This window comes from Pelodiscus sinensis, chromosome 14, assembly GCF_052426305.1.
Source record: "Pelodiscus sinensis isolate ZL-2025 chromosome 14, ASM5242630v1, whole genome shotgun sequence".
Classification (NCBI taxonomy): Eukaryota; Metazoa; Chordata; order Testudines; family Trionychidae; genus Pelodiscus; species Pelodiscus sinensis.
In genome coordinates this window covers 5,438,822-5,453,176 of record NC_143065.1, presented here as the reverse complement: position 1 = coordinate 5,453,176, position 14,355 = coordinate 5,438,822, and the positions used below count along the sequence as shown (strand labels likewise).

At 41.9% G+C, this 14,355-nt stretch overlaps 1 protein-coding gene across 7 annotated transcripts in view; it reads right to left on the bottom strand.

Annotated features, from left to right (window-relative positions):
- TLN2 (talin 2) overlaps nt 1–14,355 on the bottom strand; it is a 372,445-nt gene that overhangs the window by 144,320 nt on the left and 213,770 nt on the right. For all 7 annotated transcript variants that reach the window (XM_006127334.5, XM_075897670.2, XM_025186799.3 and 4 more), the window contains 3 exons: nt 9,946–10,009; nt 5,158–5,262; nt 1,123–1,278 (listed from right to left, as the gene is read on the bottom strand). In XM_006127334.5, the coding sequence (XP_006127396.3) occupies nt 1,123–1,278; nt 5,158–5,262; nt 9,946–10,009 (325 nt within the window). The remainder of the gene's footprint in view (nt 1–1,122; nt 1,279–5,157; nt 5,263–9,945; nt 10,010–14,355) is intronic.

Here is a 14,355-nt window from a genome sequence, read left to right as displayed (position 1 = left end):
CACCTGCATTCCCCAAGCAAATGCCCTATCCCCATGTCCACTCCAGAGCCCACTCCAGCCCCCTACCTTCAGGGTGTCCCCTCTCAAATTCTGAACCCCTTGGCCCAAGACCAGAGCCTGTACCCCAATCCCCTACCCCAGCCTAGTGAAAGTGAATGAGATTCGGGGAGGAAGGGGGATGGAGTGAGCAGGGTGAGGCCTCCGAGAAGGGATGGAGCAGGGGCGGTGCCTCAGAGAAGGGGGAAAGGGGGAAGGAAGCCAGGCAAGGGTATTTGGGTTTGAGGTAGATCTTACATTGCACTTACATTGAAAAATGATCTTGTGATTAAAAAGGTTGGAGACCACTGATCTATCACATCCCTTGGCAGTTTGCTCCAATGGTACTAACCCTCACTTAAAATGTGTGCCTTACTTCTAATTTTATCTTGTCTGAATTCATCTTCCAGCCATTGGTTCAACCAGGACTCTGAGGGCGGAGGGGGCTTCAAGCAGGTTTCAGAGGGGTCCCCCAGGCAGGGCTGGTATCAAACTCACTAGGGCCCAAGGAAGAAAGCCAAAGTCCTTCACATAGAGCTAAATCTTGGGTCCTGAGCCCTGTCACCTGGGGCAGAAGCCAAAGCATGAGCAATGTAGCACCATAGCTTTTATGTTGGAGAGTTCTTAGCAAGAAAAAGGTTCAGAGTCCCCTGCACTAGACTGAAGAGCCCCCAGCAATTTCTCTCCACGAATGTACTTACAAACCACTATGAAGCCATTTCTCAATCATCTTTTGATAAGCTCAACAAATTGCGCTCTTTAAGGCTCTCGCTGTCAGGCATTTTCTTTAGCCCTATTTAGTTTCACAGCCAGTCGCTTTTATACTGTGCTCTGAAAACTTTGATTATTCACAATCAAAATTAGCAGATGGCAGGCAGATGGCTCTTTCAAACACTGCTGGGATAATCAGGGTCGGGCTACGTACATGAGTCAGCGTGTTGGCCATAAGAAAACTGGCCCACTTGCGTCTTCAGGACTAAACTAAACTAAAGCCGAGAGGGCCAATCGGTTTAGTGCATCAGTCCATGCTCCTTTCCCCATGACAGATAGACCCTCCTTCACTGTAACAACACACAGAAAGAGTACCAGAGTGAAGCTTTTTGGAGAGGCAGCCCACCGCTTCACAGTTGTCAGTGGCCATTCCTGCAACACCTCCTTTGTCTTCTCATCCACACGCATCACTGAGTCTTTGGTGATACCCAGCAAACGAGGCACCAGCTTGTTTTTGCCTTTCATTTTTTCCTGTAACAAAAGTATCACGAGTTATGTCAGAGGTAAAAGGAGGAAGCAGAATGGGAATGACTGGGACTGGATACACCCAGAAAAAGGAAGAACTAGGCACACTGTAGACTCATTCATGCGCCCAAACTCAGTGTTTCTGGATATGGCAAACACATCAGTACAACAGACCACTGTTGTATTCAGAGCCTCAAGGATTCACTGTCTTTTTGATCTTACCTACAACATGGCTAATTAAACTCTCGGCGGTACCCAGCCCAGCGTTATCTTCTTTGAGAGACACACACCAGAATTTAGTGGATACCCATCTCCAGTGACTTTTAGTCCAGTGGTTCTCAAACTTTAGTAACCCAAGGACCCCCATTTTGATTTAAAAACATTTGGGGACCCCTATGGCCCAGCCTCTTTGATGCCCTGTTCCCTGCATCCCCCCTCTATCGCTTGCTCTCCCCACCTTAATCACTTTCACCAGGCTGGGGCAGGAGATTGGGCTGCAAGGGGGTGAGGGTTCTGGCTGCTGGTGGTGTGAGCTCTAGGGTGGGACCAAGGATGCGGGGGGGTGCAGAAGGGGGATGTGGTCTGAGACAGAGGGTTGGGAGGGTGCAGGCTACGGGTTCCCAGTGTGTTTAGATGCAGAAGGAGACTGTGGGCTAGGGCTGGAGAATTGCATGCGAGGGGGAGCTTGGTGTGCAGGGTCCCTGCAGCCCCTAGATATGTGGGTGGCCAGGGAGGTTCAGCATTCTGTCCCCATGCTCAGATGCTGCCCCTACAGCTCCCATTGGTTAGTTTCTGGCCAAAGGGAGCTGCGGAGCCAGCACTGGGGCAGGGGCAGCAAAAGGAGCACCCTGTTCTCCCGCGTACCTAGGGGTCACAAAGTGGCTGCTTCCAGGCGCTGCATGGAACTAGGGCAGGTAGGGAGCCTGATTTAGTTACAGGAGGGAGAGGAATTGCTAAGTGGGGCCCATGGACTCCCTGGAATTCCCTCACGGACCCAGTTTGAGAAATGACTGTGTCTTCATTCTCCAGGACCCACATCTTGTGCAGTCATTTACACTAGTGTGAGGTGACTATTACTGCCACTGTGGTTTGGCAGCAACTTCCCGCTACTTGCACTGATTGGAGTGACTGTCCAAACAATGGAGGTAGGGAAGGATAGCTCAGTGGTTTGAGCATTGGCCTGCTAAAGCCAGGGTTGTGAGTTTAATCCTTGAGGGAGCCATTTAGGTATCTGGGCAAATCTGTCAGGAATGGTACTTGGTCCTGCTGTGAGGGCAGGGGACTGGACTCGAAGACCTCTCCAAGTCCCTTCCAGTTCTATGAGATAGGTATATCTCCATATTAAACAGAACAAAGGAGCACTATTGCTTGATTTTTCAGTGCAACTTCCTTCTATGTGGTTGATATCTACCCTACTTTGCTTCTTGAATGCAGATACCACACTTAGCATAACCTGGAAAGAGATGTTAGTAAACAGATTTCATACCAAAATGCTAATGAGGTTCAAAACTTCACTTAGGTCTTGAGAATCTAGCCAGAAACAGCTGGATGACATCAAAGTGCAATTGACCCTCACTGTGCAATTCCGCAAATGTAAGTAGGGAGAAGAAACCTCCCTTCAAATAAAAAGGGCATTTTACTGTCCAAGTTCTTTGAAAGTTATTTTCAACTATCTTGCTGGTAAAATGTAGTAAACGAGCTTTCCAGTCTAAAAATTACATTGGCAACTGGTCACATATTTTATGAAGAGAATGAAGACTTAGCAGGGAGCAAGACAGATTAAGGATTCTGGGGTTTAAAGGAGACAAAGTCAGTCACATCATAGTTCTAAAATGTTTGTTTTACTCACTGATTAAACAACTTCACTGACAATCATCACTGTAAGAATCTCTCTAGGACCTAGGTGATGTCTCTCAAGGGCCGAGCATACTGCCTCTCTAGCACTTACTGTCCATGGAACAAGGACCATTGGAACATAACAACATCAGATACCAATTTACTGTGCAATAAAAGTGCAAATCAATCCATATGTTTTGCTCCCCCTCAATTTATTTTATGTCCTGGGTTGCAGAGAATCAACTCCTAGTTTACCCACTAGGTCCTTTGCTAGACATCAGACTTGGACTTCAAATTAGTCCACTTTCCTCACACACACTTCTTTCAGACTGAAGTTCTATCTGTGCCACATGTACAGAACGATTCAGGTTCTATTTGCTATAAGGAAAACCATGGAGTCAAACTGACACATTCACAAAAATACACGATTAAGTATTTCTATCTTCAGCCTACCAATCCAGTTAGCCATTGCTGAAAAATCGGATTATATTCTTCAAGTGGATTATTTGTTATAAATGTGCATGCTTGTACAGTTTTAATATTTTAGTTATTGAAAATTGCACACATTTTCATGATAGCTTCAAATATACAACTTCATAGATAAACTGATGAAACCAGTGTGAAATGATCCCTTGCTTATTGTGCTTTCCAATTAATTCCAGAATTTTTTTCTTTTAAAAATGTATGCGCAAATTAAGTTTCATTACTTAGGATCCTGAAAAACCATTCAGTTCTTCATTCATAAATCACTATAATGTAAGCCACTTAACTCACTTGCAAAAGAATTTAATGCATTGAACTGTAATGGAGTATTTAGGCTTTGAAGAAAATAAAACAATTTTAGGAAAAAGGAATAAATACATACAGAGAGCAAAATCAAATAAGCATATAATAGGCATACCTGGTAAGATGCCAAAGCTACACCATGTATTTACTCCAGAGGGTAAAATTAATACTGGCCTCTGATGTCTGAGAACAACAGCCTGAGAGCTGAAATTCTACTTTTCCAGTTCTCCATAAAAAGGTGCTCAATAGGACAGTGTCACTTCTACTTAAAGTTAATGATGCTGAGCATTTAGCGTTATCATCCCTCACACTTTCTGCCGAGCACTCGAATAGTTCATCGGCTTCAGTGGAGGTTGTGGCTCAGGACTTCAGAAAAATCTGGTCACTTGATGGACTAATTGTGATCCTAAGAATGGAGAATTTAGACTGCAGTTCTGTTCATACCTGCACCGCCTCATTGAGAGAATAGTGAGGGTACGTCTACACAGCAACATTATTTCAAAATAACTTGCACTATTTCGAAATAACTTAGTCTACACAGCAGGCAGTCATTTTGAAATAATGTCGAAATACTGTCAAGCTGGAGGACTTTTTACTCCGACTCCTGGAACCCTCATTGTACGAAAAGTAAGGGAAGTCGCAGAAAGAGTGCTCTATTTCTAAAGAAGCTATGCAATTGACGTAGCTCAATTTGCATAGTTTATTTCAAGTTAAGCCTGCAGTGTAGATGCACCCTGAGCAAGCAATGATTCAAGTCTTGTTTAGCAGCACCAAAACAATTCTGTATTTGCCAGGTCATGTCAAGTAGTCATCTTCTGCCAATTAGAAACTTACTGTGATTTTAAATGCAGAAAACTTAAGGCCTTCAGTTGATGGCTGTATGAAGCATAAGAGAAAATAACTGCACAACTGAGAATACGATTCTTGTAAGATGCAGAGATCTTAATACACACATTCAGGTAAACCTCTGTCACCTAAGCTGGGGAAATCAGACTTGTGATGTCTTCCTAAATGTTTTGATGTGAAAGTATTTTGGTAGGTCAAATAAAAAAAGTCCAAGACTGAACAAGATTGCCTTTCACCCTGCCAACTGAATCCACTAAAATGTGGCTCTGATCTGTTTGGTGTTACCACAATACAATTCAGCAAGCTATGTCTTTAGTGGGAAAGGCTGTCCTGCAGCCTTAACCTTTGGATACTCATGACTTTGCTTTAAGATAGTCATCTGGGGTGACATCTGTTGCCAGCATAATCCCAACTTACCTTAACAAGAAAAAAGGACACACCATATGTCCTGAGGGAGCGTGCTAGCTTCACATACTTCACTTTGGCTTCAATTTCAGTCATCTCTCCACAGTTTTTATGTTCCTAGAACAAGAGCTCAATTTACTTTGTATAAATTAGATTGAATAGAAATAATGCCTCTTGGAAAGTATGAAAGGAATAGGACGTGATATGTGCCAGCTTTTAACTGATTGGGGCTGCTTTTTAATTTTGAAATGAATTAAATCAAAATATTGCTAGGCAGAAATGTTAGTGAGGTTATATATTCAAATTTTCTTACACAAAGAATTATGGAACAAGGTGCCCGAAGGGGAAGTTTCTGCCTAATCATCATCATTTACATTTATCTCTCAATTTTTTTCATATCTTACATAAAACCACTTTGCCTCTTCCCAGCCATTCACTCAAATGACCAATCTTTTAAAAATCTCACTACACTTAACCTCTGTACCCTGTGGAATTCAATGTGTACACAGGACTGCCTTGTATTAGTGTTAAGCTTGCTCCCTGTCATTTTCACTGATCTACCTTCACTATATTACCCATTAATGTATATATCATCTACCTTTTTCCCTGCTCCTTCCTATGGGGTAAACAGTCCCAAACCTCTCTCTCTCTGTAGGGTTTTTCTATGTTTCTAGTCACTTTGATACTTGCTTCTGAACCTCTCTTTACTGAATCCTTTTCAGAGTCTGCCATTAGAGATCAAAGCAACTTTCCATGTGGGGTTATATCCTGATTTATCAACTAAATTATGTCATTATCCATCTTATTTTTCCATGTGTTAAAAAAAAAATTAAGTCACTCTAATTTGGAAAAGGATTTTAACCTGTCTACAATGATGTAAAATCTGTTTCCTAGTAGTTACCATTTATTTAGAAATACTCAAATACTAATCGTTAATACTGGTTCCAAAATACACTACATTGAACACAGTTAAGGTTTAGTCACCATGATATCCGTTCACCTACAGGCACTTCAGCTTTCAGCTTGTGGAAGATGGAGTATATTAAATGTTTGGTCTTTAGGCCAGTTTCTTGCTTGTAAAACTCCTCTACCACTGACCTCATGGCTAATTAATTTCCCTAGCAGCATCCTGTTAAAGACTTTACCAAAGGGAATTTTAAAATAAAGTTAGCTGGTTCCTCTTCATGCAATATTTTGATGACATGCTCAAGGAGTTCCAATATAGAGTCCTATAGAGAAGCCAAACTGGTTCATTCCAATATCATGTCCATGTAGGGGTTGAGTTCTTTTTTAAACTATCATTTAAACCAAGTTACTTGATACTGAAAGAAAGCTTACTGGTCTAGCAGTACCCTAAAATTACTTTCACTGTTACTGTCCTGCAGCCTCTTGTTCCAGTCCCTTTGCTCAACCACTCCTAATCTCCCCCACTCTTCATTTGGCTCTCTCCCCAGCCTGTCGCACGATCCATCCCCTGCTTCCAGCCACTGCCTTTCCTTAATATCTTCCCTTCATGCCTGCCCATACCTTCAGTTGTCTCCTGCTACTCTGTGAGTCCTTTTCCTCCTGCTTTTCCTCCTCTATTCTGACTAGGTGCCAGCAGAGGGAGAATCAAGAACACAGGGAACTGTCTGCACGTTCTCTGAGCTGGTGACCGGCCACAATGGCTCAGGATAACTGGGGAGAGCAACTAGACAGTCCTGCTGAGCTACTGTATCCCCCAATCAACGGGTCACAAACTTCAGCAACTCGAGAGGAACCCCATTTTGATTTAAACATTTTCAGGGACCCCCACCCCTGCAGCTGCTCATCCCTTGCCCTGCCCTCTTCCAAGGCCACATACTGACCCCTCCCTCTGACCCCACTCCCATCTCACCCTTCACTTTCCCAGGCTAGGCAGAAAGTTGGCATGTAGGCTCTTGGAAGGCATTTGGGTGCAGGAATGGTTGTGGGGTGCAAACTCTGAGAGGGAGTTTGGCTGCGGGGTGGGGGAGGGTGCAGGCTCAGAGCTGGGACAGGGGCTTGGTGTTTGGGAAGTGGTGTGGGCTACAGGAGGGAGTTTGGGTTTGGGGTGTGGGTCGTGGGAGGGACTTGTCTGGATGCAGGAGGAAGTTTGGGGTGTGGGCTGTGGGAGGGAGTTTGGGTGTGAGTCCTGAACTGGGGTGCAGGAGGAGGTGAGGGGTGCAGGCTCCTGGCTGCGCTTACCTTGGGCAGTTCCTGAAAGTGACTGGCACATCCCTCTGGCAGCAGCTCCTAGGTGGGGAGGAGGTCACAGATACCAGCCAATGGGAGCTATGGGGGCAGTGCTTGCAAGGGTGGGAACCCAGTGTGCCTGCCCCCCCACGCAGAGACACACACTTACCGGCAGCAACCAGTAGCTGCGCCGCCAGCCAGGAGCCACCTATGCTGGCAAACGTCTCCCAGCCAGACCTTGCACCTGGCACCCCTTCCTGCACCCCAATCCCCTACTCCAGGTCAGAATCCTCTCCTGTATCCAAACCCCTTTGCAGATCCAGCACCCCACCCCTGTCCTGAGCTCCCTCTACACCCAACTCCATCCCAGACCACACAACGCCTTGTCACATTATTGGATTCTAAAGATCACTGTTGTACCCATGGGGGGGGGGGGCGTTAGTCCCAAAAGTCTGTAAAAAGGGGGTCATGTGAGGTGTCACATGAAAGCTTATGATCTACTGATTCATTATATGCTGTTCATTTACTTGTATAATATCTGTATGTGGAGTTCTACATCTGTACTCTGTGCTGACCCTGGAAAATTCTCTGTCTGAGGCAGAGCAATGTGCCTGGAATGTTCATTCAGTGTCTATGCTAATTAGCGAGGCTCCAGGGACAATAGATCTCTAGGTGCCAAAGACACACCTGAGGAATGAATCTGGATGCCTGCAGACCAGCCAGAATGATGATTGTTGGCTTGGGACACAAGAATAGGTCCCTGGGCCATGTGACCCACTCCAGCTTGGAAGAGACCAGGGATGGATATAAAATGCCATGTGGCAGATTTCATTAGGTCTTGAGTTCAGCTTCTGATCACAGCTGCAGCCTTGCAGGGAACAACGAGCCGGAAAGAACTGTGGACCCATCCTGACGTAGGCTGTACACCAGAGACTTTAAGATAGCAGTTTATAACATCTCTGCTAAGAGTCTGTATCGAGAACTGGCTGATTAGATGCATGTAATGCATTCTCCTTAACAACCTTACTCTCATGCTTTTCTTTCTTTTATTAATAAACCTTTAGATTTTAGATTCTAAAGGATTGGCTCAGCGTGGTCTTGTGGGTAAGATCCAGAGTGTAAATTGTCTGGGACCTGTGGCTGGTTTCTTGGGACCGGAAGAACCCATTCGGGGTAGGTGAGATTGGGATCTGTAACCCCTAACCTGTCTGTGGTCAACACAGAGTACATATTTATAACTCCACATACAGATATTATACAAGTACATGAATAGCATATAATGAATCAGTAGAACATAAGCTTTCATGTGACACCTCACATGATCCCCTTTGTACAGACTTTTGGGGCAAACACCCCCCCATGGGTGCAACAGTGATCTTTAGTATTAGGCCTGGGGCTGATTGGGGCAGAGGAAGAGCTGGGGTTTCGGAGGGGTTTTGCTTGTGAGGCTTCTGGCTGGCCAGATTGTCAGCTGAAGTGCTCGTTGTGACTGGTTTGTGGCCTATTTGGGAAGGTCTCCAGTGTGGGGCTGTAAGGAACCCCGAGTTTGAGCAATTCACCCTGAGCGAATTCCCTCAGCTGTGCCCAGACCCGGCCCGGTCCGTCACACACTTCCATTAATTGAAAAGAAAAGTGCGGCTTATGAGAACTTACCAAAATTCTTGGGAGTGGCTCCCCTGCAAAAATTATTGCCTATCCTGTGCTAGAATATCTCAACAAATCTCTTGTAACAATCTTTTTTAACTTGGACAAAACAGTCTCATCCTAAGAAATGGATGGACCATTTTTGCTGAAATATTACAAAAAAATTCACTCTGTGGCTGACATCCAGCCTGGAAAAGTGCTGGACAAACACAACTGTGGGTGGCACTAATGGTTCCACCTATAACTAATTCATGAGTTAAAGAATTTATTCACTGGGAGTGCACAGAATAAAAATAATACTTCAAAAATTCTAGCAGTGCACAATTAGAATGAGGTTCCATGCTGAGAACATATGTCTCTGCCATTTTCTTTCATGATGTGAATAACCATATTTCAGCTGCTAACTTCAAAATTTTCTAAGCTAAATAAAATTGCTCATATACTTACTTGTTGCTGGGTTTATATATTAATCAGCATTGACACATCAGGGCAAAATCCTATAAAACATTTCCAGCAGTGTCAGCATGTTGTGTATTTGATCATTTCAGTCTTTTACAATTTGGTCCTTCCCAGCCACCTCGCTGAATTCAAGTATTGCCCAGAAGAACTCTGTCTTACACAACACTTGAAGCTCATGCTTGAGCTATGAAGGCATGAAAAGCTGCATGCATAAAACTAAACTGACCTCCCTAAGTGTGCTTCTATTTCAATGCCAATGCACATCTTCCCGGTTCACATAATTTAGAAAAAAGGCCTAAGGAACCTTGAACACGCACTGAAAGTGAATGACCTTCAATAAAAACACAAAGGATAATAAATCTGCCAATGGAAGAAAAGAAAGGTTGTCAGCGTCTTTACACTTGAGTTAATGAGAATTTATTATGTAAGCAGCGGACATGCAGAGACTACAGAGCTGTGAATGTAAACTCTTCTTATACTTACAAAAGTAATGTCTCAAATTACCTGAAATATTTTCTTTTCAGCTCCTCTTTGTTTGATGTATTCTTTAGGCAGGAATTCTTTCAGACTGGAAAAAATACTACAGTTAAACAATGGTTTTGCTTCCCATATCCCTTTGCCAACAATAAACCCTCTTGGCTTCTAAAACAGGCATAAAATACCATATGATGAAAGACGACCATGCCTGATTACATATCAGAGGTGAGGTTAAGGAGATAAACTGTCATTTCAGCTACATCCTTACCAATGATAATTCATATTTCTTCTGTCTGACACAGTAAATAACTAGGATTCTTTCCTTCACTAAACCTTCTGATATATTTCAAATGAGTTCATATACAGATATTAAACACTAATTTATTTTACTTCAGGGAAAGACACGAAAGCATAAGTCAACTATGCATCAGCAGTTCAGTCACTACCTGTGTTTTCTACTACTATACCAATTTATTGATTATGAATACTACTATTTCTCCCCATTTTTCCAGAAGTGTTGGAATAATAATATTGTATCCACAAATACACTGAAGTGGTTGATTAATATTCGTAGCATCCTGAAATTAAAATAATAAATAATTGTAATTTCTGTGGCATCCACAGGTCTCAAAACGTGATGGGAATTAAGCATGTTCAGACCTCTAAGTGGAATTTGCACAATAGCTTGAAATAGCTTAAGGGCAGCCAGTGAACATGATTCTTCAGAGGAACTTCCTCTTCTATGCTCTTCTTCCCATTTGCATTCCAGGGAAGTAAAGAGGCAAGCCAGCCATTAAGTGCCAGGCAATTATTATTTGCTGTCAATCATTTAAAGTAGTTTTCAGGATCATAGTCTTGTAGTGCGTTGTATTTATAGTGCACTATCTGGATACTGATATCATGGATGTAATGAAGGACTTTTTGTAATACTGGTTGTGTCTACACTGCAAAGTAATTCCAGGTTTCAAATTCAGGCTCCACATTCCATCTGTACACAAACTGTGCTAATCAGGGCTCAGTCCAAGAATATCAGGACCACAAGAGGATGGAGAGTGGAGGGTCTGAACCTGAGTTAAGCTGGAACCCATTGTTCAAGACATATTGTTTTGCCAAGTGGATAAAGCTCCACTCTAGTCATGCTCTGGGAATCTGTCAAATGAATCCCACAATGCCAAGAACTGACTTTCTCTGTCCTCTGGACAATCATGTTTGGTAGGGAGTCAAATTTTCTTATAATACGCCAGAAACCAAGGCCTAGAGCTGACTCATATTACAAAGTCTGGTATAGTGGTGGTGAGGCTCAAGCCTGCACAATGCAGTGTAGACACTGGAGCCACAAATTGGGACCCAGAGTTCAATAATTTTTAACCTGAGATTACAAGTGACTGTAGATGCTCAAATCCTCAGTTAACAAACCCAGGGTCTGCTGTCTTGAGTTCTACTAACCCAGGGCTTACATGCAATGCAGACATACATACTTTAAAATTATTTTAATCTCACTCTGAAGATACATATTGTTCATCTAGGTTGTGGCAGTATGATTGAATCTTACTTAGCAGTTCCTTTAATGGTGCTAATAAAACCACCTACATATCACATCCCACATACAAAACCTCAACTGCTTGTTTGCTGAACTATTATTTCAGTCTAACAGCATGCAATAGCAAGCAGCTTTTAAGTAATTTAATCCAGGTCAAGTTTGCTCCTTTGCTTTCTTCAGATATTAAATAAATGCTGCCAACATCTGATATTTTTAATGAGCATCAAACACACTTTTCCAATGTTCATTAAGAAAGAAGACATCACAAAGGGGGAGCTATTGCTTGTTACAAAATAGTGTGGATTAAGACAGCTATGTCATTGGTTACAAAATCTAGATGGTCAATTTAGCTATTTAGTACCCTCTTCTTCCCTACATACCAATGAAAAAAGGGCTTCTTTAAAACTTCTCTCTAATAGTTATTTTCTCAAATTTAAAAGCACAGCCTGCCTGCGCAGATGCCACACAAAACTTAATTATTTCTTCATCCAGCTTTTTAAGATTTCTTTAATCAGGAGCTTTCACAGTTAATATTAATGGAAATTTATTTTGGCATGTGCTGTAAGGAAATTCCAACAACCAGTATCTAAGTGTTAACAAGATGCCGGAAATCAGTTTTTTTCGTGAAGAGTTATTTATCAATGACAAAAAAAGGATAAAATTAAGAAGCTCTCTCTATAAACATACTTAGATACAGTAAACTAAACCAATCTGTTTTGAAAAAATGCTGAAAAGTAATCAACCCTATTTGTTTTGAATTGATTTTTTTTTATGAACAGATGGACTCTCTTATGGAAGCCAGTTTTGTGTTAAGGTCACACTGGTTAGTCAATGGACACTGCTCAACCCTACTTCAATTGAGTTTTAATGCGCAATTTACATGCTGCTTAAACTCTTTCCCACTTAAATTAAACCCATAAATATAGTTCAGTGGAAAATATAAGAATGATTGGAAAAGTTGGTATAAGAACATTAACTGAATTTTACAAAGATAATTGGCTGGCACCTGTACAGTGAATATATATTCTTCGTATCAATGTCATAAAATGTCTCACTAGTCTGCCTCAATTATGGCCAATTTAAATAAAACCATTTATAATAAAAAACCGTAGAGACAACAGGCTATTTTTAAACTGAGTTGCATCTGTACTCCGCTAGAGGAAAACTCTCCTCTCCCCCTGTAAAGTTCAATTATTTATCTATTGTTTATCAAAGGTAGGATCACACAATCCTAGAAACTTAGGGTTGGAAGAGACCTTGAGAAGTCATCAAGTCCAGCCTACTGTGCTGAGATAGGAACAAGTAAACCCAGTCCTTACTCTGCAATGCCTTTAGTTGTTGAATGAGTTAAAATAAGTTTGCTGCAGCCACACAGTGGAAATCCACATTCTGTTGTTTGTGTCCAACAAACAGAGAGCTGCTGGTTATAACCTTTTTTTCCCCCTTTGGAATGAACTTGCAAAGACTAAGTCTGGATGTGTTAGCAGCAGCTGAAGTCTGTTGACATTGTACAGCACTTTGAGAGAAGCTAAATATGCTCTAATGTGGGAAACTTTGCTGTGATGGGAAAACTAATTTCTTAAAAAAAGAAGGGAAGGAATAATGCTTTTAAAAAGGAGTCACTTCACTTAGTGTTACCTTAATGCTTCTACAGCTATCCACTACATCACATCACATCAGGTGGGGTATACGAAGACAATGGGAAACCATAAAGAAATCAAGATGGTGTTATGTAACTGTTATGCCATCAGTCTCTGTAACAAGTAATGAGGACCAGGCATAAATTAAGCCCATCACATATAGCGTTTTCTGAGACATCTGTAGCTCCCTAAGAGCATGTCTATGCTAGGAAATTTTTCCAAAATAACAACACCCAAAACCACTATTTCAAAATAATGTGTCCACACTACAGGGAAGCCTCTAAATTAGTGCAAGGCAGCTCCCTTAAAGTGAACATGCTACCTCGACTTAGAGCCCCAGGAAGCACTGGGGAGTAATTACTATGAATGACTCTGGGGAGTAGTTATTTCTAAATAACAGCAGTGGAGCATCCACATTACCGCTATTTCGAAATAACAATTTCAAAATAAGTGTTATTCCTCATGGAAAGCAGCAGTTGTTATTTCGAAATAACCAGCTCATTATTTCAAAACAATAGGCTCGGTAGCGTGGATGCTCCGCTTGTTATTTCAAAATAAGGACAGTTATTCCATAATAACTCCTTAGTGTAGACCAAGGCTCAGTAAAGAGTCACTGACCAGTCAGTAGAGAGACTAAATATAGACAGTACACGAGAAGTTTGATTATCCAAATTAATTGGAACCGAAGAATGCTTGCTTCTGTGATTTGTCTGCATAACTGAGCATTATATATCTGTTGATTTATGGAACTGTTATAAGAGTTCTAGACAATCAAGGCTGAAGTATAAAAAGTTCCAAAGCACATGACTATTTTTAATAGATTCCTTTGAATATCTTCAATCAAATATAAACATCACTAAGGTAATGATTTAATGAATGGCACTTCTGAGTGGTATTCCAGACGCTTTATGAAAATATGCTTGATATTAATATGACATACAGATACATTTTATACAAGATGGCTCATGTAAGGTATCATTGGAAAGATTATGATTTACTGAATATGATTATCCCATTTATATGCATGGGTCATTTTTGTTCCCAAATTTAAGAAATATTGGCCTTTATGGGTATTTCATACTTGCTGCTTTGGATCACTCCCACTGCTAACATTTTAGGTACTACAATGGAAAAGCCTGACAGAGGTGATGGGCCATCTACTAGAACACTGAACTGTGAATAGGCTTGGCCGTCCAGGAAACACTCCACTCTGTTACTGACTCCTGGATGAGGTAAAGTCAGGTGACCTGGTCACCT